Source organism: Pleurodeles waltl, chromosome 2_2 (genome assembly GCF_031143425.1).
Source record: "Pleurodeles waltl isolate 20211129_DDA chromosome 2_2, aPleWal1.hap1.20221129, whole genome shotgun sequence".
In the NCBI taxonomy this organism is placed as follows: domain Eukaryota; kingdom Metazoa; phylum Chordata; class Amphibia; order Caudata; family Salamandridae; genus Pleurodeles; species Pleurodeles waltl.
Window position 1 is genome coordinate 1,179,217,176 of NC_090439.1, and position 26,001 is coordinate 1,179,243,176.

At 50.0% G+C, this 26,001-nt stretch overlaps 1 protein-coding gene across 1 annotated transcript in view; it reads left to right on the forward strand.

The window, feature by feature from the left end:
• LOC138275113 (C-type lectin domain family 2 member A-like) overlaps positions 1–26,001 on the forward strand; it is a 475,294-nt gene that overhangs the window by 49,250 nt on the left and 400,043 nt on the right. The window contains exon 2 of the mRNA XM_069219070.1: positions 7,329–7,432. Within this exon, the coding sequence (XP_069075171.1) occupies positions 7,329–7,432 (104 nt within the window). The remainder of the gene's footprint in view (positions 1–7,328; positions 7,433–26,001) is intronic.

Genomic DNA, 26,001 nt, shown 5'->3' on the forward strand with positions numbered 1-26,001 from the left:
TGGACCCCAAACCTATGTGACCTTGTAGAGGGTCGCTGGGACTATTAGAAAATAGTGAGAGTTAGAAAAATAACACTCCCCAAGACCCTGAAAAGTGAGTGCAAAGTGCACTAAAGTTCCCCTAAGGACAAAATAGTCGTGTTAGAAGAATAATGCAGGAAAGACACAAACCAGCAATGCAACAACTGTGGATTTCCAATCTAGGGTACCTGTGGAACAAGGGGACCAAGTCCAAAAGTCACAAGCAAGTCGGAGATGGGCAGATGCCCAGGAAATGCCAGCTGCGGGTGCAAAGAAGCTTCGACTGGACAGAAGAAGCTGAGGTTTCTACAGGAACGAAAAGGGCTAGAGACTTCCCCTTTGGTGGACGGATCCCTCTCGCCTTGGAGAGTCGTGCAGAAGTGTTTTCCCGCCGGAAGGACGCCAACAAGCCTTGCTACACGCAAATCGTGCGTTTGGCGCTTTTGGACGCTGCTGGGGCCCAGGAGGGACCAGGAGGTCGCAAATTGGACTTGCAGAGAGAGGGGACGTCGAGCAAGACAAAGAGCCCTCACTGAAGCAGGTAGCACCCGGAGAAGTGCCAGAAACAGGCACTACGAGGATGCGTGAAACGGTGCTCGCCGAAGTTGCACAAAGGAGTCCCACATCGCCGGAGACCAACTTAGAAAGTTGTGCAATGCAGGTTAGAGTGCCGTGGACCCAGGCTTGGCTGTGCACGAAGGATTTCCGCCGGAAGTGCACAGGGGCCGGAGTAGCTGCAAAGTCGCGGTTCCCAGCAATGCAGCCAACGAGGTGAGGCAAGGACTTACCTCCACCAAACTTGGGCTGAAGAGTCACTGGACTGTGGGGGTCACTTGGACAGCGTCGCTGGATTCGAGGGACCTCGCTCGTCGTGCTGAGAGGAGACCCAAGGGACCGGTAATGCAGCTTTTTGGTGCCTGCGGTTGCAGGGGGAAGATTCCGTCGACCCACGGGAGATTTCTTCGGAGCTTCTGGTGCAGAGAGGAGGCAGGCTACCTCCACAGCATGCACAAGCAGGAAAACAGTCGAGAAGGCGGCAGGATCAGCGTTACAGAGTTGCAGTAGTCGTCTTTGCTACTATGTTGCAGGTTTGCAGGCTTCCAGCGCGGTCAGCGGTCGTTTCCTTATCAGAAGGTGAAGAGGGAGATGCAGAGGAACTCGGCTGAGCTCATGCATTCGTTATCTAAAGTTTCCCCAGAGACAGAGACCCTAAATAGCCAGAAAAGAGGGTTTGGCTACCTAGGAGAGAGGAAAGGCTACTAACACCTGAAGGAGCCTATCAGCAGGAGTCTCTGACGTCACCTGGTGGCACTGGCCACTCAGAGCAGTCCAGTGTGCCAGCAGCACCTCTGTTTCCAAGATGGCAGAGGTCTGGAGCACACTGGAGGAGCTCTGGACACCTCCCAGGGGAGGTGCAGGTCAGGGGAGTGGTCACTCCCCTTTCCTTTGTCCAGTTTCGCGCCAGAGCAGGGGCTAAGGGGTCCCTGAACCGGTGTAGACTGGCTTATGCAGAATTGGGCACATCTGTGCCCAACAAAGCATTTCCAGAGGCTGGGGGAGGCTACTCCTCCCCTGCCTTCACACCATTTTCCAAAGGGAGAGGGTGTCACACCCTCTCTCAGAGGAAGTTCTTTGTTCTGCCATCCTGGGCCAGGCCTGGCTGGACCCCAGGAGGGCAGCTGCCTGTCTGAGGGGTTGGCAGCAGCAGCAGCTGCAGTGAAACCCCAGGAAGGGCAGTCTGGCAGTACCAGGGTCTGTGCTACAGACCACTGGGATCATGGAATTGTACCAACAATGCCAGGATGGCATAGAGGGGGCAATTCCATGATCATAGACATGTTACATGGCCATATTCGGAGTTACCATGGTGAAGCTACATATAGGTAGTGACCTATATGTAGTGCACGCGTGTAATGGTGTCCCCGCACTCACAAAGTTCAGGGAATTGGCTCTGAACAATGTGGGGGCACCTTGGCTAGTGCCAGGGTGCCCTCACACTAAGTAACTTTGCACCTAACCTTTACCAGGTAAAGGTTAGACATATAGGTGACTTATAAGTTACTTAAGTGCAGTGTAAAATGGCTGTGAAATAACGTGGACGTTATTTCACTCAGGCTGCAGTGGCAGGCCTGTGTAAGAATTGTCAGAGCTCCCTATGGGTGGCAAAAGAAATGCTGCAGCCCATAGGGATCTCCTGGAACCCCAATACCCTGGGTACCTCAGTACCATATACTAGGGAATTATAAGGGTGTTCCAGTAAGCCAATGTAAATTGGTAAAAATGGTCACTAGCCTGTCAGTGACAATTTGGAAAGAAATGAGAGAGCATAACCACTGAGGTTCTGATTAGCAGATCCTCAGTGAGACAGTTAGTCACTACACAGATAACACATTCAGGCACACTTATGAGCACTGGGGCCCTGGGTTACCAGGGTCCCAGTGACACATACAACTAAAACAACATATATACAGTGAAAAATGGGGGTAACATGCCAGGCAAGATGGTACTTTCCTACAAGTTCATTAAGTACTTTTGTAGTTATGAATTGTTGAAGTTTTATTAAATGCAGTCTTCCTGTGCTTAAAGCGCACCATAGGTATCAATAGGCAGTCACTTATATAAAATCGTGCAGTTATGTTACCAGGTTTTGCTTTTGCAGGTTGGTCCAGGCCATTGGTGGGCAAACTGTGCCAGCTGGAGAGGCTTGGGCGGCTCTCGGTTCCGGCGGTAACAGCGTTGGAAAGTCTCTTGGAGCAGGTACAGGGCCACTTGGGGGGACCACTTGGAAAAGGGTGGTTCTTTCAGATTCAAAGGTGGTGCCTTGCGGTCCCATTGGGGTGTCGCGGTCACAAGGGGTGTGGGACCCTGTGGGTACAGCGGGTTCCTTGTTGCTGGGTGGCTGGATGCAGGTTAAGTTGTTGATCCAGGAGCTGTGCGCAACTGTAGGAAAGTACCATCTTGCCTGGCATGTTACCCCCATTTTTCACTGTATATATGTTGTTTTAGTTGTATGTGTCACTGGGACCCTGGTAACCCAGGGCCCCAGTGCTCATAAGTGTGCCTGAATGTGTTACCTGTGTAGTGACTAACTGTCTCACTGAGGCTCTGCTAATCAGAACCTCAGTGGTTATGCTCTCTCATTTCTTTCCAAATTGTCACTAACAGGCTAGTGACCATTTTTACCAATTTACATTGGCTTACTGGAACACCCTTATAATTCCCTAATATATGGTACTGAGGTACCCAGGGTATTGGGGTTCCAGGAGATCCCTATGGGCTGCAGCATTTCTTTTGCCACCAATAGGGAGCTCTGACAATTCTTACACAGGCCTGCCACTGCAGCCTGAGTGAAATAACGTCGACAATATTTCACAGCCATTTTACACTGCACTTAAGTAACTTATAAGTCACCTATATGTCTAACCTTTACCTGGTAAAGGTTAGGTGCAAAGTTACTTAGTGTGTGGGCACCCTGGCACTAGCCAAGGTGCCCCCACATTGTTCAGAGCCAATTCCCTGAACTTTGTGAGTGCGGGGACACCATTACACGCGTGCACTACATATAGGTCACTACCTATATGTAGCTTCACAATGGTAACTCCGAATATGGCCATGTAACATGTCTATGATCATGGAATTGCCCCCTCTATGCCATCCTGGCATAGTTGGCACAATCCCATGATCCCAGTGGTCTGTAGCACAGACCCTGGTACTGCCAAACTGCCCTTCCTGGGGTTTCACTGCAGCTGCTGCTGCTGCCAACCCCTCAGACAGGCATCTGCCCTCCTGGGGTCCAGCCAGGCCTGGCCCAGGATGGCAGAACAAAGAACTTCCTCTGAGAGAGGGTGTGACACCCTCTCCCTTTGGAAAATGGTGTGAAGGCAGGGGAGGAGTAGCCTCCCCCAGCCTCTGGAAATGCTTTGTTGGGCACAGAGGTGCCCAATTCTGCATAAGCCAGTCTACACCGGTTCAGGGGACCCCTTAGCCCTGCTCTGGCACGAAACTGGACAAAGGAAAGGGGAGTGACCACTCCCCTGACCTGCACCTCCCCTGGGAGGTGTCCAGAGCTCCTCCAGTGTGCTCCAGACCTCTGCCATCTTGGAAACAGAGGTGCTGCTGGCACACTGGACTGCTCTGAGTGGCCAGTGCCACCAGGTGACGTCAGAGACTCCTTGTGATAGGCTCCTTCAGGTGTTAGTAGCCTATCCTCTCTCCTAAGTAGCCAAACCCTCTTTTCTGGCTATTTAGGGTCTCTGTCTCTGGGGAAACTTTAGATAACGAATGCAAGAGCTCATCCGAGTTCCTCTGCATCTCTCTCTTCACCTTCTGATAAGGAATCGAGTGCTGACCGCGCTGGAAGCCTGCAAACCTGCAACATAGTAGCAAAGACGACTACTGCAACTCTGTAACGCTGATCCTGCCGCCTTCTCGACTGTTTTCCTGCTTGTGCATGCTGTGGAGGTAGCCTGCCTCCTCTCTGCACCAGAAGCTCTGAAGAACTCTCCCGTGGGTCGACGGAATCTTCCCCCTGCAACCGCAGGCACCAAAAAGCTGCATTACCGGTCCCTTGGGTCTCCTCTCAGCACGACGAGCGAGGTCCCTCGAATCCAGCGACTCTGTCCAAGTGACCCCCACAGTCCAGTGACTCTTCAGTCCAAGTTTGGTGGAGGTAAGTCCTTGCCTCACCTCGCTGGGCTGCATTGCTGGGAACCGCGACTTTGCAGCTACTCCGGCCCCTGTGCACTTCCGGCGGAAATCCTTTGTGCACAGCCAAGCCTGGGTCCACAGCACTCTAACCTGCATTGCACGACTTTCTAAGTTGGTCTCCGGCGATGTGGGACTCCTTTGTGCAACTTCGGCGAGCACCGTTTCACGCATCCTCGTAGTGCCTGTTTCTGGCACTTCTCCGGGTGCTACCGGCTTCAGAGAGGGCTCCTTGTCTTGCACGATGTCCCCTCTCTCTGCTGGTCCAATTTGCGACCTCCTGGTCCCTCCTGGGCCTCAGCAGCGTCCAAAAACGCTAACCGCACGATTTGCAGCTAGCAAGGCTTTTTGGCGTTCTTTCGGCGGGAAAACACTTCTGTACGACTCTCCACGGCGAGTGGGATCCGTCCACCAAAGGAGAAGTCTCTAGCCCTTTTCGTTCCTGCAGAAACCTCAGCTTCTTCTGTCCAGTAGAAGCTTCTTTGCACCCGCAGCTGGCATTTCCTGGGCATCTGCCCATCTCCGACTTGCTTGTGACTTTTGGACTTGGTCCACTTGTTCCACAGGTACCCTAGATTGGAAATCCACAGTTGTTGCATTGCTGGTTTGTGTCTTTCCTGCATTATTCCTCTAACACGACTTCTTTGTCCTTAGGGGAACTTTAGTGCACTTTGCACTCACTTTTCAGGGTCTTGGGGAGGGTTATTTTTCTAACTCTCACTATTTTCTAATAGTCCCAGCGACCCTCTACAAGGTCACATAGGTTTGGGGTCCATTCGTGGTTCGCATTCCACTTTTGGAGTATCTGCTTTGTGTTGCCCCTATCCCTATGTTTCCCCATTGCATCCTATTGTAACTATACATTGTTTGCACTGTTTTCTAAGACTATACTGCATATTTTTGCTATTGTGTATATATATCTTGTGTATATTTCCTATCCTCTCACTGAGGGTACACTCTAAGATACTTTGGCATATTGTCATAAAAATAAAGTACCTTTATTTTTAGTATAACTGTGTATTGTGTTTTCTTATGATATTGTGCATATGACACTAAGTGGTACTGTAGTAGCTTCACACGTCTCCTAGTTCAGCCTAAGCTGCTCTGCTAAGCTACCATTATCTATCAGCCTAAGCTGCTAGACACCCTATACACTAATAAGGGATAACTGGGCCTGGTGCAAGGTGCAAGTACCCCTTGGTACCCACTACAAGCCAGTCCAGCCTCCTACAGCAACTGAGACCCTTGGAGCTAGAGGTGAGTCTATTGGAGGGCGGCTTACAGGACAACATGGCACTCTGGTGGAAGGCCCGGGGTGTTCCTGAAGTCCCTCGACTGGGGATTCCTCCTGGTCCTTTTTCAGCTCTGGGGGAGCTGGTTCTCTTGGTGTCCGATATCCACTGACCAGTACCAGGGGTATTGGCACGACTCTGGAGGGCACCAATCTTGGCACACTTGTGAGGTGTGTCCTGGCAGTCATCGGTGTGTTGTCAGATCTGGTTGCAGCTTCTGGTTCGAGAGATATCGGCCAGTCAGTAAAGTGACTCTCACTGGATTGCTCGTTCTTTGTTGGTTGCACAGTGGTACCTCCACTCAGAAGAGAGATCTTGGGTGATTGGTAAAGCCTGTAGGTCCTCTGGGTTTCTTGAGGTCAGTCTAGTGTCCAGCTCCTCCACAGCAGCGATTCTCGGGTCCATGGTGTAGCAGGCAGGGTTTGTCGCCTTTTTTTGATGCAGCAGGTCCACAGTTCTCTTGCTTTGGATCGTCTTTGGTGCTGGTCTTTTTGTTCTTTTGAATCTGAAATCTTGGGCTTGCGATGTCCAATAAATACTGAACTTAGTCGGCTTTTTAGGGGGAACCTGGTAGTGTCCAATGGAACACTTACCCTTGGGTGGCTACACTCACTATGGTGACCACTTCCTGTGGGAAGGGTCACTTCCCTACACCTCATTGACTATTTTCACTCCATGGAGGAATATGTAAAAGAGGATCCACCTCACAGGCAACACCTTAGGGGTGGTGCATGCCATGTAAGCTGTTGTAAGTAAACAAACATCTTCCTCAACTGAGGTGATTCTTTTGAAGTGATTCGTCACAGAGGCCTCACTTATCACTATCTATCTAGAAAGAACATGGCAGAGAAATGATAATTTGACAGGATGTACATGACTCAAGACCAGATAACTTTCCCCACCATTCATTACCAGTACCTTGTGGGTTTCTCCATTGCACATTCACATCTTGTCTCTTCCTGCACAGTGCCCCCTACTGCTGCAATGGCACAACAGTTACAGCCCCTGCAACCTCCTGGTCCCTATCATCAGGTAGTTTAAACAAGCAATAGCAAAGCCAATAGATCTCACATTTGAAACAACTTATGACACAAAAAGTGATACAATTAAATTATACCCATTCCACTGATGACAAAACTGGGAATCAAGTATTGTTTTAAAATGTGTTTAATCAGATACTTTTCAAGCCGTTCCCACTATATGAGCGAGAACATATGGTTGATATAAATATTGATTGTTTAGTTCCTTCCATGTAAACTTGTTGCAAATTGTAAAAAAAATATATGGCTGAATCATTTTTCCTTTATGCAGAATTTCTTGATGGACATTTCCGGTGAGCACCACGTGTGGGTCGGTCTGCGGAAGAGAGAGGATGGAATCCATTGGGCGAACGGGACCACCTGCAGCAGCAGCTTGTAAGAGTCTGTCACCTTTTTATAAGGACATTTGTTTGTATTGAGAGTGGCTGAAATCTACAATTTAGATATGAGTGTGTAATGCACACCAGGATAGGCTCAGCTGGCTCCCTTTAGAACTCACAAACCCTGCCCGTGGACTTGACACAGGGTCTGTTTCACACAAACAGAGCACTGGATGTGCGTTTTAAAGATGCTCTCCAGCACACATTTGTGATGACTGGTGTCAGGGGAGGCTGGTGGATTTTAAAATTGGTGGGTGGATGTTTTAGACCTGTGTACAATACACAAGCAAGCCCGAACTGAAAGAGGTGGATGTTGGGTGGAGCGGTGGGGGGGAGAGGTTCTTCCCCACATAATATTTTTTAATTAAATAGATACAAATGGTGGGTTGTACAACACACATTTATTACCATTTTTAAAGTATCAAAAAGGGTTATTTTACAGCACAGTTATCAAAGGCAAGCCAGAAAATATCCCAGGCATTATACTTAAACGGTCTGTTTGCAAAATATGCGACAAAACACAAGCCAAGCACACACACTCATCTACCCCAAACAAAAAGCACCCAAAGGGCTTTCTACCCCTAACACATTTCTGTGTTGGTTGATCAAGGTCGAAAGGAGTGGCTCCCACTCCTGCCTGCAGCACCTTTAGTTCATAGTTAGTTGTGGTGACAAGTACCCAGTGGGAGGATGCACATTTGAAGGAGTTTAAACACCCAAATAATGTAGCACCACAGACCTCTTCTCATTTACATGAGCGGTGGCAATCTGGCTCTTCTCACAAGGAAATGAAGCCTCCAGCTGAGATGTCTTCTTAGGAAATCATTAAACACTAGTCCAATCATCGACCTAGACTCATTCAGACAAAGGGCCCACATTTCAGCAGCCACCTCTTTCCCATAACTCAGGGTTTGCCATCACCAATGCATGTGACCATGGAAAGAGAAAACATAACACATGGATAGCTCCTGGAAGCCTTAAGTGCCAAAGAAACCATGGAAAAGTACTTTAGACTGCTTCATAACATGAGCACTCCTGAGGGTGAATATATGATGCTGCAAAACGCCTGCCTTGTAGAATGGAGGTAAAGTTATTCTACACGGCATATGAAGCACTTGAACACTTATAAAGCGCTTTATGGCTCACAAGAGTAAGGGAAAGCATTATTTATAAATAACAAAATACAATAAGCCTGCAGACCCCGAGAGAAGACTGAGTAGTCTGTTTTTGGTGTGCGTTCATTGGCCAAAACACAAATGACTCTTTAAATTATGTTTAAAGAACATTGTTTTGTCTGCTTAGCACAGTATTATTCATTAAACTGTATAATAAATAAAAGTGTGATGAAGAAACAAACACTTAGTGATGACAAGTCATCCAGTGCATTGTAGGTGTAAAAACAAACCCTCTCCTCTATAAACGCAGTTCACACCTGTGGGATGAATAGTGTTCTTGATGTTAGTGAGCAACAAAGCCCTGCGAACACTCGATCTGATCAGCTGTTTCACTGTGTGGTGTCGTCAGGTTTGGCATCTTCGACTCTCTGGTGGAGATATCTGACTTGCATGCACTTGAGGTGTGGGCACAGTGCTGTATGAGTGCACATTTGTAGCTGGAAGTTCTTGTTGTGGTTAGTCAGTCTGATTTGGTTCCTGGGGGCTGAACCATGTCTCGCAGTGACCCTTCAGTGTTGAGAGACTGTTAGAAATTGGGTTGTTGGAGGAGCCCTAGCTAAGCAACAGACACAATCCCTTGTAAGGTGAACCACAAAAAGTGGGTAGCTTGGCACAAAAAGCAGTCAGACATAAGTTAGAGGCAATGTGTAAAGTAATTATGCAGCACGCAAACAGCAATAAAATGAAAACTCAAACATCCCAAACCAATTTAGAAAGATAGAGTACATTTTAATAAATTATTTGGCAAACAGAGCAGCAATCCAGCAGATCAGAAGTCTTTCAGAGCAGAAGCCCAGCAGAGTGGCAGTCCTTCTTCATAGCAGAGTAGCCACAGGTCCAGAAGCACTGAAGAGTTGGTGTCTGAGGCTGTACTTTATACCCTGGTGCACTGGTTATTGAAAGTTGAAGAAGCTTCTAGACAATAGCTTTGAAGTGCATGGAATTTCCTGCCTCCACTGCCTTGGCTCCAAGCTGGCCCCAGTAACAATGTGAGGTCTTTAGGCCCTTTGTAAGAAGGCAGAGCGCAGCCTATTCAGAGGTAAGTTGGGCTATACTCAATTCTGCCCCCACCCTGCCAGCCGATTACCCATTCAGGTACACCTCATCCCTCTATTGTGTGACTGTTAGAGAGAAAGTCACAAAGTCTGACTGTCAGTTACACCCCGTCATGTGACCTTGGCCAAGCTGCAGACACAAAAGGGCTAAGAGCAGAAGAATGCTAACTTTCTAAAAGAGGCACATTTAAAATTGTTATAAAAAAATGACTTCCTGATTAAAAGGGTTCTTTATTACAAATCCAAAGACACAAACCTTGATATAGTTACCAGCTTCCAGTTGGAATTTATGGTGTATTGACTGTCATAAGAAATCCCCAATGTTGTCTGTAGGAAAGTAGCCTCTTTCTAGCTTGGTTACCCCCACTTTTGGCCTGTTTGTCAGTGTGTTTGACTGTGTCTACTGGGAACCTGGTAATCAGACCCCAGTAGTTATGCTCTCTCCCTTAAATTATGGTTGTTCCATACTGGTAACCCAGTATTTCACCCACAATTGGCATACTGATGCCCTTATAAGTCCCTAGTAAATGGTACCTGGGTACCCAGGACATTTGGATTCCAGGGGATCCCTATGGGCTGCAGCATTTCTTTTGCCACCAATAGGGAGCCCATGCAAATGCTTCTTCAGGACTGCCATTGCAGTGTGCGTGAAAAGGTGCATACACCCGTTCACTGCCATTTACTGCCAGGTCACTTATGAGCCACTCCTATAGCAGGCCTTCCAGCACTGAGGGCAGGGTGCAGAGTACCTGTGTGAGGGCACCCCTGCACTAGCAGAGGTATCCCATGACCTCCAGGACCATTTTCCTGGACTTCATGAGTGCAGGGAAACCATTTTACGTGTGTACTGGACATAGGTCACTACCTATTTCCAGCTCCATAATGGTAACTCTGAACATAGGCATGTTTGGTATCAAACATGTAGAAAGCATACCCCCGTGCTTTTGCTAGCATTGATTGTTTGATTCCATGCACTTTGGGGGCTCCTTAGAGAACCCCCAGTATTGCCATTCCAGCCTTCTGAGGTTTTCCAGGCAGCCCCAGCTGCTACCACCTCACAGGCAGGTTTCTGCCCTCCTGTTGCTTGAGTCGCTCAAGCCCAGGTAGGCAAAACAAAGGATTTCCTTTTGTAGAGGGTTGTTACACCCTCTCCCTTTGGAAATAGGTGTTACAGGGTTGGGAGGGGCAGCATTTCCAAGCCACTGGAAATGCTTGGAAGGGCACATTTGGTGCCATCCTTGCATAATCCAGTCTATACCAGTTCAGACCCCCCCAGTCCCTGCCTTGGTGCAAAACTGGACAAAGGAAAGGGGAGTGACCACTCCCCTGTCCAACACCATCCCAGGGGTGGTGCCCAGAGCTCCTCCAGAGTGTCCCTGAGCTTTGCCATCTTGGATCCCAAGATGGTGGGACACTCTGGGAGCATCTGATTGGCCAGTGCCAGCAGGTGACTTTAGAGACCCCTCCTGATAGGTGCTTACCTGGTTAGGTGACCAATCCCCCTTTCAGGACTATTTAGGGTCTCTCCTTTGGGTGGTTCTTCAGATTCGGAATGCAAGACTCCAGCAGGAATCCTCTGCATACTCTACTTCACATTTTCACTGAAAAAAATGCATTCGGACCCTCCAGGAACTCTACAAACTGCAACAAAGAAGCAAAGATGACTTCTGCAACCTTGTATCTTCAGCTTCTGCCAGCAACTGCAACTGTTTCCCAGTCTTGCATCCTCAGAGGACAGCCTGTCTTCAGCCTACACCAGAAGAATGAAGGAATTTCCCTTGGAGTGAAGGAGTCACTCTCCTGCTTCAGCAGGCACCTCTCTGCATCGACGATGGGTGGTGTGGGTCCCCTTTCCCTTATGAGTTGCGTGGATCCTGCATCACATCATAGGTGGTTGAGTGAAGTGGTCCCGATGGTGCTGATGTCCTTCTGTCCAAGTTTGGTGGAGGTAAGAGCTTGCCTCCCCACGCAAGACAGTACCCCCATGCACTCTGCGTTTTGCAGTTGCCAAGGCTTGTTGGCATACTTCCACAAAGTTCTTTATGCACCGTGCAGCTCCAGCCCCCCAGCACTCTATCCTGCAACGCACATCTTCCTGAGTGGTTCTCCAGCGGCGTGGAATCCTTTATTGTAGTGATGCATGGGCATCCTTTTGTACCTCCTTTGTCCCCATGCTGTGGAACTCCTGCGCTTGTTGTCTGGTCTTCTCTGGCTCTCTGAGTTGCTGAGAGCCCCCTCTGACTTCCCTACCTGGTAGTCCACCAGGTCCCTCCTGGTCCCAGGCAGCGCCAATTTCCCCTAACTGCAAGCTTTGCGTGTGCCCAAGCTTGTTGGCAGACTCCAGCGACACAAACCAGGCTGCAATCCCCCACCCGGCGTGGGACATCATCTGCACCAACCAGAACCAGCATCTGTCTTCTGGGGTGCAGTACTGACTGTTCTTCACCGGTGGTTCTTCTTTTGCACCTTCATACAGGTTGGCAGGGGCTCCTGTTCTCCCTGGACTCGTCTGTGCTTCTTGGACTTGGTCCCCTTTCTTCACAGGTCTTCAGGTCCAGGAATCCACTGTTGGTGTCTTGCAGTCTCTTCCGGTTCTTGCATAATCTTCTTTCTCCTGTTTCTGTGTGTTTTGGGAAGTTCCTGTACTTTACTCCTAGTTTCCTGGGCTCTGGGGAGGGTTCTAGTACTTACCTTTTGGTGTTTTCTACTACTCCTAAAGACCCTCTACACACTACACTTGCCTAGGCGGGAAACAGACATTTGCATTCCAATATTTTAGTATATAGTTTGTGTTCCACATAGGCCCATTTATGACTATTGTGATTTTCATTATCTGCAGTTTTCTAACTGTTTTACACCTGTTTTTGCATAGTAGTGTATATCATTTGTGTACTACCTACCTCCTAAGGGAGTATAGTCTCTATGGTATTTTTGGCATTTGTGTCACCAAAATAAAGTACCTTTATTTTTGTAACACTGAGCATTTTCTTTCATGTGTGCGAGTACTGTGTGGCTACAGTGGTATTGCTTTAGCTTTGCATGTCTCCTAGATAAGCCTTGACTGCTCAGCTACAGCTACCTCTAGTGAGCCTGGCTTCTAGACACAGCCTACAATTCACTATTAAGGGATAACTGTCCCTGGTATAAGGTGTAAATACCTTAGGTACCCACTACAAACCAGGCCAGCCTCCTACATTGGTGGTGCAGCAGTGGGATAAATACTTGCAATTGCCTGTCACCTCGTGCTTTCCACAGGAAGGACCACTCTATTCCAAGAGATATACAAATATACCTGTAGGAGGCTGGCCTGGCTTGTAGTGGGTACCAGAGGTACTTACACCTTTGTGCCAGGTCCAGTTATCCCTTATTAGTGTAGAAGAGGTGTTTCTAGCAGTTTAAGCTAATAGAAGGTAGCTATGGAAAAGCAGCTTAGGCTGAACTAGGAGACATGTAAAGCTCCTACTATACCACTGGTGTCATATGCACAATATCATAAGAAAACACAATACACAGAAGTACTAAAAATAAAGGTACTTTATTTTTATGACAATATGCCAAAAGTATCTCAGTGAGTACCCTCAGTATGAGGATGACAAATATACACAAGATATATGTACACAATACCAAAATAATGCAGTAATAGCAAAAGGAAGTAATGCAAGCATTGTAAGTTTCCAATAGATTGCAATAGGGGCACATAGGTATAGAGGCAACTCAAACCATATACTCCAAAAGTGGAATGCGAACCACGAATGGACCCAAAACCTTTGTGAGCTTGTAGAGGGTCTCTGAGACTGTAAGAAAACAGTGAGGGTTAGAAAAATAGCCCACCCCAAGACCCTGAAAGGTAGGTGTAAAGTGCACCTACTACCCCCCCGAGAGCACAGAAGTCGTGATAGGGGGATTCTGCAAGGAAAACCAACACCAGCAATGCAACAACAGTGGATTTCGGGACCTGAGTACCTGTAAGACAAAAGGACCAAGTCCAAGAGTCGCGACAGTGTCAAGAGTGGGCAGGAGCCCATGAAATTCCAGCTGAGGGTGCAAGGAAGCTGCCACCGGATGGAAGAAGCTTGGTGTTTTGCAAGAACGAAGAGGACTAGGAACTTTCCCTTTGGAGGATGGATATCCCACGTCGTGAAGAAGCTTGCAGAGGTGTTCCCACGCAGAAAGACCGCAAACAAGCCTTGCTAGCTGCAAGGGTCGCGGTTAGGGTTTTTGGATGCTGCTGTGGCCCAGGAGGGACCAGGATGTCGCCACTTGGATGAGGAGGCAGAGTGGCGACACTTGGATGAGGAGACAGAGGGGGTGCCCAGCAAGTCAGGGAGCCCTCACAGAAGCAGGCAGCACCCGCAGAAGTACCGGAACAGGCACTTAGAAGAGGAATGAACCGGAGTCCACGCGAAGTCACAAAAGGGAGTCCCACGACACCGGAGGACAACTCAGAAGGTTGTGCACTGCAGGTTAGAGTGTCGGGGACCCAGGCTTAGCTGTGCACGAAGGAAATCCTGGAAGAGTGCACAGGAGCCTGAGCAGCTGCAAATCACGCGGTACCCAGCAATGCAGTCTAGCGTGGGGAGGCAAGGACTTACCTCCACCAAACCTGGACTGAAGAGTCACTGGACTGTGGAAGTCACTTGGACAGAGTTGCTGAGTTCCAGGGACCACGCTCGTCGTGCTGAGAGGGGACCCAGAGGACTGGTGATGCAGTCTTGTGACTCTTGGACTTGGTCCCCTTGTCTTACAGGTACTCAGGTCCCGAAATCCACTGTTGTTGCATTGCTGGTGTTGGTTTTCCTTGCAGAATCCCTCTATCACGACTTCTGTGCTCTCTGGGGGTTGTAGGTGCACTTTACACCTACCTTACAGAGTCTTGGGGTGGGCTATTTTTCTAACCCTCACTGTTTTCTTACAGTCCCAGCGACCCTCTACAAGCTCACATAGGTTTGGGGTCCATTCGTGGTTCGCATTCCACTTTTGGAGTACATGGTTTGTGTTGCCCCTATACCTATGTGCTCCTATTGCAATCTACTGTAACTTTATACTGCTTGCATTACTTCCTTTTGCTATTACTGCATAATTTTGGTATTATGTACATATATCTTGTGTATATTTGTCATCCTCATACTGAGGGTACTCACTGAGATACTTTTGGCATATTGTTATAAAAATAAAGTACCTTTATTTTTAGTATATCTGTGTATTGTGTTTTCTTATGACATTGTGCATATGACACCAGTGGTATAGTAGGAGCTTTGCATGTCTCCTAGTTCAGCCTAAGCTGCTTTGCCATAGCTACCTTCTATCAGCCCCTAGCTTCTAGATACACCTCTTCTACACTAATAAGGGATAACTGGACCTGGCACAAGGTGTAAGTACCTCTGGTACCCACTACAAGCCAGGCCAGCCTCAAGCCTTGCCCCTGGACAACTGAGATATCGCAAGGCAGATCTCCTCGACCTCGATAGGCCCGTTCAGTGTGTCCGCCTGTTCCGGTTCTCCCCATTGCTTTCAATACAAAACCCGACGCCGGTTTGCACTCTGCACCCGGCCGCCCCTGTGCCGCTGAGGGTGTACTTTCTGTGCCTGCTTGTGTCCGCCCCCCTAGTGCCCTACAAAACCCCCTGGTCTGCCCTCCGAGGACACGGGTAGTTACCTGCTGGCAGACTGGAACCGGGGCACCCCTGTTCTCCATTGAAGCTTATGTGTTTTGGGCACCTATTTGACCTCTGTACCTGACCGGCCTTGAGCTGCTGGTGTGGTAACTTTAGGGTTGCCTTGAACCCACAACGGTGGGCTACCTTGGACCCAACCTTTAACCCTGTAAGTGTTTTACTTACCTGTGAATTACTTACCTCCCCTAGGAACTGTTGATTTTTGCACTGTGTCCACTTTTGAAAAAGCTTATTGCCATTTTTGCCAAAACTGTACATGCTGTTGTGATTATTCAAAGTTCCTAGAATACCTGAGGGAAATATCTTTCATTTGAAGTAATACTTGTTAATCTTGAACCTGTGGTTCTTAAAATAAACTAAGAAAATATATTTTTCTATATAAAAACCTATTGGCCTGGAGTAAGTCTTTGAGTGTGTGTTCCTCATTTATTGCCGGTGTGTGTACAACAAATGCTTAACACTATCCTCTGATAAGCCTACTGCTTGACCACACTGCCACAAAATAGAGCATTAGAATTATCTCTTTTTGCCACTATCTTGCCTCTAAGGGAAACCTTGGACTCTGTGCACACTATTTCTTACTTTGAAATAGTATATACAGAGCCAACTTCCTACAACTGAGGATTGTCGTGAGCCAGCCATGCCAACAGGCAGCCTGGTCTGTCGCCCTCAGGGTACTGGTGTGTAGTGTAATGATGGTGATCATGTTTGCACAATCTATCTCCCTGTCTGCGCGTATGGATATGAGTGTGTCCGCCGCTTTCTCGCCTCTGGCAACAGCAATCTCTTCAGTGCCTAGTTTGGACTCTAACTGCGAAAGTTCCCTGGCTAGTACCCTGCGGACCCCATAGAAAGCTGTCATGCAGTGTCCCCGTATCACCACCTTATGTGCATCCCACTCCGTAGCCCTATGTGTGGTCGTGTTTAGGTTTTGTGTGAAATAAGTGGTCAGGCATTGTGCTAGGTCCGCCTGAAAGGGGGGATCCGTCAGGGCCTCCGGTTGCAGGCGTCATATTAGTATCCGGGTCCCCGGGCGGCCCCAGTCCAAAGCCACCTGTAGGGGGCATTGAACCGACACAGTACGTGTCAGGTAAGTGGCAGAGTTGACCTTGGCTATCATTACAGAAGGGACAAAAATAGGTTGATCCTTGTATGCAAGTCATGCACCGGGGAGTAAAATGAATACTCGCGGTCTGTCAGGTGTCGCAGGCGCCAGATCTCGTTTAGGCCATTGTGAGAAAGTAGCCTCTTTCTAGCCTTGTTACCCCCACTTTTGGCCTGTTTGTGAGTATATGTCAGGATGTTTTCACTGTCTCACTGAGATCCTGCTAGCCAGGGCCCAGTGCTCATAGTGAAAACCCTATGTTGTAAGTGTGGTTGTTATGTGTCACTGGGATCCTGCTAGCCAGGACCCCCATGCTCATAAGTTTGTGGCCTATATGTATATGTTCCCTGTGTGATGCCTAACTGTCTCACTGAGGCTCTGCTAACCAGAACCTCATTGGTTATGCTCTCTCTGCTTTCCAAATTGTCACTAACAGGCTAGTGACCAATTTCACCAATTCACATTGGCATACTGGAACACCCTTATAATTCCCTAATATATGGTACTAGGTACCCAGGGTATTGGGGTTCCAGGAGATCAATATGGGCTGCAGCATTTCTTTTGCCACCCATAGGGAGCTCTGACAATTCTTACACAGGCCTGCCACTGCAGCCTTAGTAAAATAACGTCCACGTTATTTCACTGCCATTTACCACTGCACTTAAGTAACTTATAAGTCACCTATATGTCTAACCTTCACCTGGTGAAGGTTGGGTGCAAAGTTACTTAGTGTGCGGGCACCCTGGCACTAGCCAAGGTGCCCCCACATCGTTCAGGGCAAATTCCCCAGACTTTGTGAGTGCGGGGACACCATTTCAAGCGTGCACTATACATAGGTCACTACCTATGTATAGCGTCACAATGGCAACTCCGAACATGGCCATGTAACATGTCTAAGATCATGGAATTGTCACCCCAATGCCATTCTGGCATTGGGGAGACAATTCCATGATCCCCCGAGTCTCTAGCACAGACCCGGGTACTGCCAAACTACCTTTCCCGGGGTTTCACTGCAGCTCCTGCTGCTGCCAACCCCTCAGACAGGTTTCTGCCCTCCTGGGGTCCAGCCAGGCTTGGCCCAGGATGGCAGAACAAAGGACTTCCTCAGAGAGAGGGTTTTACACCCTCTCCCTTTGGAAAAAGGTGTCAGGGCTGGGGAGGAGTAGCCTCCCCCAGCCTCTGGAAATGCTTTGATGGGCACAGATGGTGCCCATCTCTGCATAAGCCAGTCTACACCGGTTCAGGGATCCCCCAGCCTTGCTCTGGTGCAAAACTGGACAAAGGAAAGGGGAGTGACCACTCCCCTGACCTGCACCTCCCAGGGGAGGTGCCCAGAGCTCCTCCAGTGTACTCCAGACCTCTGCCATCTTGGAAACAGAGGTGCTGCTGGCACACTGGACTGCTCTGAGTGGCCAGTGCAAGCAGGTGACGTCAGAGACTCCTTCTGATAGGCTCTTACCTGTGTTGCTAGCCTATCCTCCTTCCTTGGTAGCCAAACCTCCTTTTCTGGCTATTTAGGGTCTCTGCTTTGGGGAATTCTTTAGATAAAGAATGCAAGTGCTCATCCGAGTTCTTCTGCATCTCTCTCTTCACCTTCTGCCAAAGGATCGACCGTTGACTGCTCATGACGCCTGCAAAACCACAACAAAGTAGCAAAGACGACTACTGCAACCTTGTATCGCTTCTCCTGCGGCCTTCTCAACTGTTTCCTGGTGGTGCATGCTCTCGGGGTAGCCTGCCTCCTCTCTGCACCAGGAGCTCTGAATCTCCCATGGGACGACGGAATCTTCCCCCTGCAACCGCAGGCAAAAAAAGACTGCATCACCGGTCCTCTGGGTCCCCTCTCAGTACGACGAGCGTGGTCCCTGGAACTCAGCAACTCTGTCCAAGTGACTCCTACAGTCCAGTGACTCCTCAATCCAAGTTTGGTGGAGGCAAGTCCTTGCCTCCCCACGCTAGACTGCAATGCTGGGTACCGCGTGATTTGCAGCTGCTCCAGCTCCTGTGCACTCTTCCAGGATTTCCTTTGTGGACTGCCAAGCCTGGGTCCCCGACACTCTAACCTGCAGTGCACAACCTTCTGAGTTGTCCTCCGGCGTCGTGGGACTCCCTTTTGTGTCTTCGGGTGGACTCCAGTTCACTCCTCTTCCAAGCGTCTGTTCTGGTACTTCTGCGGGTGCTGCCTGCTTCTGTGAGGACTCCCTGACTTGCTGGGCGCCCCCTCTGTCTCCTTATCCAAGTGGCGACATCCTGGTCCCTCCTGGGCCACAGCAGCATCCAAAAACCCTAACGCGACCCTTGCAGCTAGCAAGGCTTGTTTGCGGTCCTTCTGCGTGGGAACACCTCTGCAAGCTTCTTCACGACGTGGGACATCTATCCTCCAAAGAGGAAGTTTCTAGCCCTCTTCGTTCTTGCAGAATCTACAGCTTCTACCATCCAGTGGCAGCTTCTTTGCACCCTCAGCTGGCATTTCCTGGGCATCTGCCCTCTCTCGACATTGTCGCGACTCTTGGACTTGGTCCCCTTGTTCCACAGGTACTCAAGTCCAGAAATCCATTTTGGTTGCTTTGCTGGTGTTGGTCTTCCTTGCAGAAAGCCCCTATCACGACTTCTGTGCTCTCTGGGGGTTATAGGTGCACTTTACACCTACTTTTCAGGGTCTTGGGGTGGGATATTTTTCTAACCCTCACTGTTTTCTTACAGTCCCAGCGACCCTCTACAAGCTCACATAGGTTTTGGGTCCATTCGTGGTTCGCATTCCACTTTTGGAGTATATGGTTTGTGTTGCCCCTATACCTATGTGCTCCTATTGCAATCTACTGTAACTTTATATTGCTTGCATTACTTCTTTTGCTATTACTGCATATTTTTGGTATTGTGTACATATATCTTTTGTATATTTGGCATCCTAATAGTGAGGGTACTCACTGAGATACCTTTGGCATATTGTCATAAAATGTGTATTGTGTTTTCTTATGATATTGTGCGTATGACACCAGTGGTATAGTAGAAGCTTTGCATGTCTCTTAGTTCAGTCTAAGCTGCTCTGCTATAGCTACCTTCTTTCAGCCTAAGCTGCTAGAAACACATCTTCTACACTAATAAGGGATAACTGGACCTGGTACAGAGTGTAAGTACCCCTTGGTACCCACTACAAGCCAGGCCAGCCACCTACAGCCATTTTTTACACTCCATGTGTCAAGCTCCCGTGAAAACCTGCCTGCTCGGGGCGTAGGGCAGGGGAGGAGAAGAGCGGTCAAGGTGAGTATCCGGGACACTATTAAAGTCTCCGCCCCAGATGCTCTCCACAGTGGGGTCTCAGAGCAAGCCAGCGGACACTGCCTGTAGAAAGCTCTTTTGGGAGGTGTTGGGTGCATAACGGGCTACAAGAGTCAGTGGTTTACCTTCTAGGCAACCCTCTGTCAGTACATAGCGGCCATCAGGATCGAGTCGGGTATGAGAGATCGTTTACGGGACATTTGGTGCTATCCAGATTGCCACTCCTCTGCAAAGGACGAGGTGACAGTGCCCACGAGTTGTCCCTTCCAGTTGGTGCGCACCCTCTCTATCATGGTTGCAGTCAAGTGAATTTCCTGTAGCATTTCTATGTGGACAAGGTGTCGCCTTAAGAAGCTGTATATGTGCTGTCGCCTGCGAGTACTAGACAAACCCCGAACGTTCCATGTGATTAGGCTAAAGCGTGGGGTGTGTGACTGAGGTTGTGTAATCTTAGCTAGGTTATTATGTTTGAGCGCAAGGTGGTATCCCAGTGCTGTACCCTCATTGCTTGTGGGATACCCTCTGGTGTCCTCCCCCAAGCATAATTTACAAAGCGGGCGCCGCAAGGGAACCCACTGTACCCCTCCCATTCTCCAGACGCGGCATCGACAGGGAAAACCAATAAGAACATAGAATAGGGAAAACCCCCAAAAAGAGGGGAAGGAAATGTAATTCAATACATAATAACTTTGTGTAAACAAAAAATGAGGGCTGTAGGCCCACAAGAAAGGAAACTGGTCCATATGGTGCGGGCGCGGTGCGAGAGTCACAGACAGCGGAGGACTGGCCCCCGGCCACCTAGGCACCCAATCAGGCCACCACCACCTCAGATCCCGCACTAATCGTTGCAGGTATGTGATCCGCATTCCCAGGGAGTTGCGCGTTGGTCCGATGTGTCTCAGAGCGAATGAAGTAGGACAGAGTGGTGAGGGAGGGTCTTGGGGTTTTATCTCCCGTGAAGGAAGTGGCAGCGCGGGACCTGTGGGTCAGATGTCATCTGCAGACCGTGGAGTGAGCAACGGGCCCTGGTGGGAGTCCCCAGCATCTGAGGAGTCGGCCCAGGTGGATTTGACGTCAGTGTCCGGCAATGCACTCAGGGCCAAGTATGCGTTGGAGGAAAACCGCGTGGCTTCGCAATAGATGCGTGCGCTCCTCCACTGATTGTGCCTTGGTAGGCTTGGTGCCCGATCGGGCTTGGCGATCTCACTTTCTTTTTGGGGGTGCCCAGGACCCTTCCGGGCTCCCCTGTCGAGTGGGCTGGGCCAGCCCCTTTGCATGTAGCCAGGTACAGACATCCTCTGAGGAATTGAAAACATGCACTGTGGAGCCATCCTGTATCGGTAGTTTCGCAGGGAATAGTAGGGCGTATTTAATGTTGTGCTCGCTGAGGAATTGTTTTGCAGAGTAGAAGGAGTTGCGGCGGCGGCGTTTTTGGACTTCAGCAGTGAAATCCGGATAGGTGGTGATTGTTGTGTTCTCGTATTTTTGCGGACCCTCTTTGCGGTAAAGCTGAAGCACTAGGTGTCTGTCTCATTAGTTAAGGAAAAGGGTGACCAATGGGCAGGGATGGGCTCCGGGTGGTGGAGGTCTGCCCGGGACTCTATGTGCCCGTTCGATCGAGAAGAATTTTGGCACAATGTTCGTAGGATGGTGTCCATAAGCCAGCCTTCCAGAAATATTTCCGTGTTGGGGCCCTCGGCTCTCTCAGGGAAGCCCACCAGGCGTATATTGTTGCGCCTTGACCTGCCCCCCACGTCCTCGCCTCTGCGTCTGAGTTCGTCTACCTCTGTGGATAAGTGATTCATTTGCTCCCGGAGGGATTTCACGTCTGGGGTCAGCTGTGCTATGTTACCCTCTGTCTCCGTGACTCTCCCCGCCAGTGCCCGGTCTCCATTCGTAGTTGATTGACAGCTAGGGCAACAGCGTTAATCTTCGTTTCGAGAGTACTTTTGGTGTCCGTAATGGATTGTAGCACCCTCTCGAACTGCGTTGTATGGCCCTGTACGGTTGACTCAAACTGGCTCAGCGCTCGGGCTGTCGAATCCGGAGCCCCAGGTGACGTTCCTGGCATATCCGCGGGTGGCGCTGGTGTCTTAGCGGGTCGCGTCTTGCCCATCCGGGTATCTAGATGTCAGTGTAAAACAGGTCCGGGGCGCTCAAACTGGGCAGCGCACGTTCTGTGCGTTTCTGAGGAGTGTGGCCAGTGAGCCGACAGGGGGCGAGGCGTATGCAGTGCCGGAAAATTGAAGGGAAATTGGTGCTGTAGACTGGTACCGCGAGTTAGTAGGATGAACAAGTCGGGAGCAGGTGCCGACCTCTGCGGTGTGATGAGGAGAAGGAGCAGGGTGAGGACAGGAGGATTGAGTGTCCTACTGGTCAAGTTGTCCGTATGGGTCCGCGGGTTCGTTGGGCCCCGAAGGCAGCAGGAGGTGATCCAGTCGAATTAAATATGGCAGGCTTGGGACAACGATGTTGCTAGCGCAGGAAGAGGACCAATATCTCCAGTGTGTGGCTGGCTTCATAAGAGGCGTAGACTTTAGGAGCAAGGGCAGCAGAGGTTTGTGCGTGGGCGCAATGGCGACGAGGGACCCCAGTGTGCGTGCAGGGTAAGCCGTGGCTCGATAAGTGCCACCGATTCCCCACCTTGTTGATGCACAAGACCTAGGCTTCAATCCCAGTGTCCAGGCGACAATCACAGTGTTCCACGCCACAGGGGGCTGGATAGATGTGCTTGGTGGCCTGCGAGGGGAAGGGGAAGGCCTCCTGGGGCGAGCCATGTACTCACTGTCAAGGAGGAAGTCACCGCTGGTGTTGCGTCGTCGAAAGCTTCCAATCAGACATCCATGTGAGTGCTATCTTCCTGAAGCATGTGTTTGAAGGCTTGCTTGTGGAGAGGCAGAGTTGGTCTGGGCCCCTCAGACTGCACACGTCATCCGCAGTGCGCGCCAGAGGCACCTCGCTGCAGTGGGAGTGTTTTCCCAGTCTTCCAGGCTGGCGGCAGGCCATGGCCCCACAGAGCACGTGGGGTCAGGCGGGTGCAGATCCAAGAGTCGCCCAAGGGGAGCCTTCAAACTTCGGGGCCTGCGCCCCCTCAGGGTGGCACTATATCAAACCCCACGGTATTAAAGGGCAACATTCAACACAGTTGGGTGCACGGTTCGGGCATGACATGAACTGCAGAGGCGAGCTCCCCTGGCCATCCTGTATGCCCCTCAATCCCCTTGATAGGCTATCCTGCCTGCCTCTGGACGCTGGCACAAATAATATATTTCATAAACTGCGGCTCACTACCGTTGAAGAAACTTATCCCACCAGCTCTTTCTTTGCATCACAAGAGGCATTGCAGGGCCAGCACATCACACGGCTGGACATGGTTACATACTGCTAGCTGCGGGCAGCTATTTGTGTGCTCCGAAGTTGACTTCCTGCTGTGACCCCTGCATTCCAGCTCCTAGAGCCCATCCTCGCGAATCCCTTCCTGCAGAGGCTAATTTCCAGGTTACATGCTGACAAGCAGGAGACCGCGCCAGTGGGTGTCCCTGTTGCTCGATGGGCATGGGCTGATGCCCTGGAGGTTCTCATTTCAGAGTAACAGTGGTGATTCTGCTGCACCCAATCCCAAGCATTCTCGCCTAACTAGTGACTGTGCTTTGTGCCCTCTTACTTCTGCTTGCTAAACGGCAATGCACTGGGGTCGCTGCCCATGCCCACAACTGGCTGATTGGCTCAAAGATGTGGCGCATTGCCAGGATGAACTTACCTCTTATTGGCAACTGATGCTGGTGCGATCACGTCCCAAAGTTATCTGGTCCACCTTGGAGTGCAAGACCCTCCCCTGATGTGTGCTGCAGATTACCCATCTCTTTCCTGCATACCATGCTTTGATCGCGCCCCCCCAGGGATGTCAGTAGGAGCTACTGATTTGGGATCCCCGTCCTTTCAGTTTCCTGAGTAATGCATCTTCCCCTCCTTATCTCCCTCTCTCCAGATTGCCCCTTTAATGGTTCTGGATGTATTGCTTGCACCATAAGAGTAAGGACTGTGGGGCATATTTATAAGCCCCTAGTGCCACCTTGTGCCACATTAGCATTATTTATTTTGGTGCTCATGTGGCCCAATGAGGCCAAAATCCTCGCGCCACATTTACAAAGTGGCACAATGCATCCATGTGGTAAATACCATTCCCAAGATGATGTACTTACAGAGGGTTGATGTATTTACAGGGTGTAGCAAATACCTCCCATTCTGAGTTCTTCGCTTCAAAATGAGGCCTAACATGCAGAATTGCAATTTAACACACTAAATTCTGCATGTTTTTCTCTTTTTATAGCCATTTTCACATGTTGAGTTTGGCAGGTTTGAACTGACGACAACTGTCAGGGGAAAACAGCAGTGGTGACTGCAATCACTCAACTCAGAATTCTGAACCCTGAGCAAACATCTGCTTGTAGAGGGGTATCAAATGAGCAGCACATTTTTGTTCCTAGAATTAGGCCCTCATTATGAACACGGTGAAGACCCGCACCACCGGCGGTGGCGGTAACTACCGCCAACAGTCAGACGGTATGGCCCGCCAAATAATGAAGCACATGAAAAACAGGTAGCCTGAAAACCCCTCACTCCCATCAGAGGAGTGCCGACAACGACGGAAGAGGCTGCCCACAGGCCGACGGAAAGGCCCTGACCACCCATCAAAAGATGAAGCACTGGACCGCTGTCAGTTCCGGGCCACAAACCACTGCCACGCAAAGCCAAGCGGAAACAAACCAAATAAAAGGAAACACTCACTGGAGGCTCACACAACCGCCGAAGCAGACATGGAGAGAGAGTTGCAATCATGCCAGTGCTGCTCCTTGCCATACACCTCCACGACCGAGACCGCCAACGAAGGTGACAATGGTAAGTACCGCAACCTACTAAACAAGGGAAGAAAGGGCACAGTTACATACCCCCCAGCCCGCAACGCACCCACAACCCCTCACAACCGGACAAGCCATAAACACCTGAACAAGAGATACTCACCTGATACATGGCCATGACAACCTGCCCAAAGTATGCACATGTGCACCACACCCCCCACAATGAAAAGAGGACCCACAGATTCAGAGTGTGCCAACACCAACACTGGCTACACAAACTTTAATAAAGCTCGAGGAGCAACAGGAGTCCAACAGAAGGCCAATGGCCAGTCCATAGTCAAAAGGCCGAATGGCCCAAATGGCCCCAACTTGACGCTCACAAGTACACATGGTACTCCACCATAAAGGGGCATCAATGGGGCATCCAGGCACCTCAGGGGACAGGGGCAGAGGGTCCTGAGGGTGAGGACTTACGTCTGGGAGGGGGGGCTTGGGTTTACGTTTGGGAGATGGAGGGGGCTTGGGTTTTGACTTGGAAGGTGGTGGAGCGGCCTTGGACTGGGGTGCGGCAGAAATAGGGGAAATAGCATGGGAATGGGAAGGGTGGACAGGGGCGGGCTATGACGTGGGAGGAGTGGACAGGGCAAGGAGGTGGGCACATTTAGGGATGAGACTGGGTGGGCTAATGGGTTTGAACAGGTCAACATGGGATAGAAAAAGTTTCTTAGGGGCAGTCGGGGTGGACCTGGAGGAAGGTGTGGCAGTGGAGGTAGAGGGAGTGGTCGTAACAGGTGTAGGTGTGCTTAACGTGGAATCAGGTGACTGTACAGTATGCTGAGGTGTGTAGGATGTGTGTTGGGTGGGTGTCTAGGAGCGTTTGAGTGTCTTGGGAGGAGGGGGAGCGAACACAGTGGGACAAGACAGGCTGCCAGTGTAAATAGATGTTGTCTGGGTGTCTGCAAGTCTGGTGAGTGTGCTACAAGTGTTACTCAAAGTAGTTGTGGTGAGTGCAGGTGTGGTGTCTGGGGTGCATGACTGGATGTCTGATGGTGTGGTGACTGCAAGAATGGGGTCAGAAACAGTGACTGAGGGTGCAGTGCTTGTGAGTGTGCATGTAGAGGTGAGTGACAGGGAGGTGGAAGAGGTGGACACACTGAGGGAAGTGAATGTTGTTGTGTGTGCCTTTGTATGTTGGCTGTGTGTATTCCTGGGGTGGGAAGTGTGGTGCTTGTGTTTTTCAGTGTGCTTATTGTGTGTTGAGGTGTGCGCATGGCTGTCAGAATGTGTGCTTGGGACGGGTGAAGGGAGTGGGGTGCTGGAAGGGGTAGAGGTGGTTGTAGGGGGGACGGAACGACCAGGGACAGTGGCTGCCATCAAAGAGGAGGCCATAGCCTGAAAAGATCTCTGTAGGCCAGA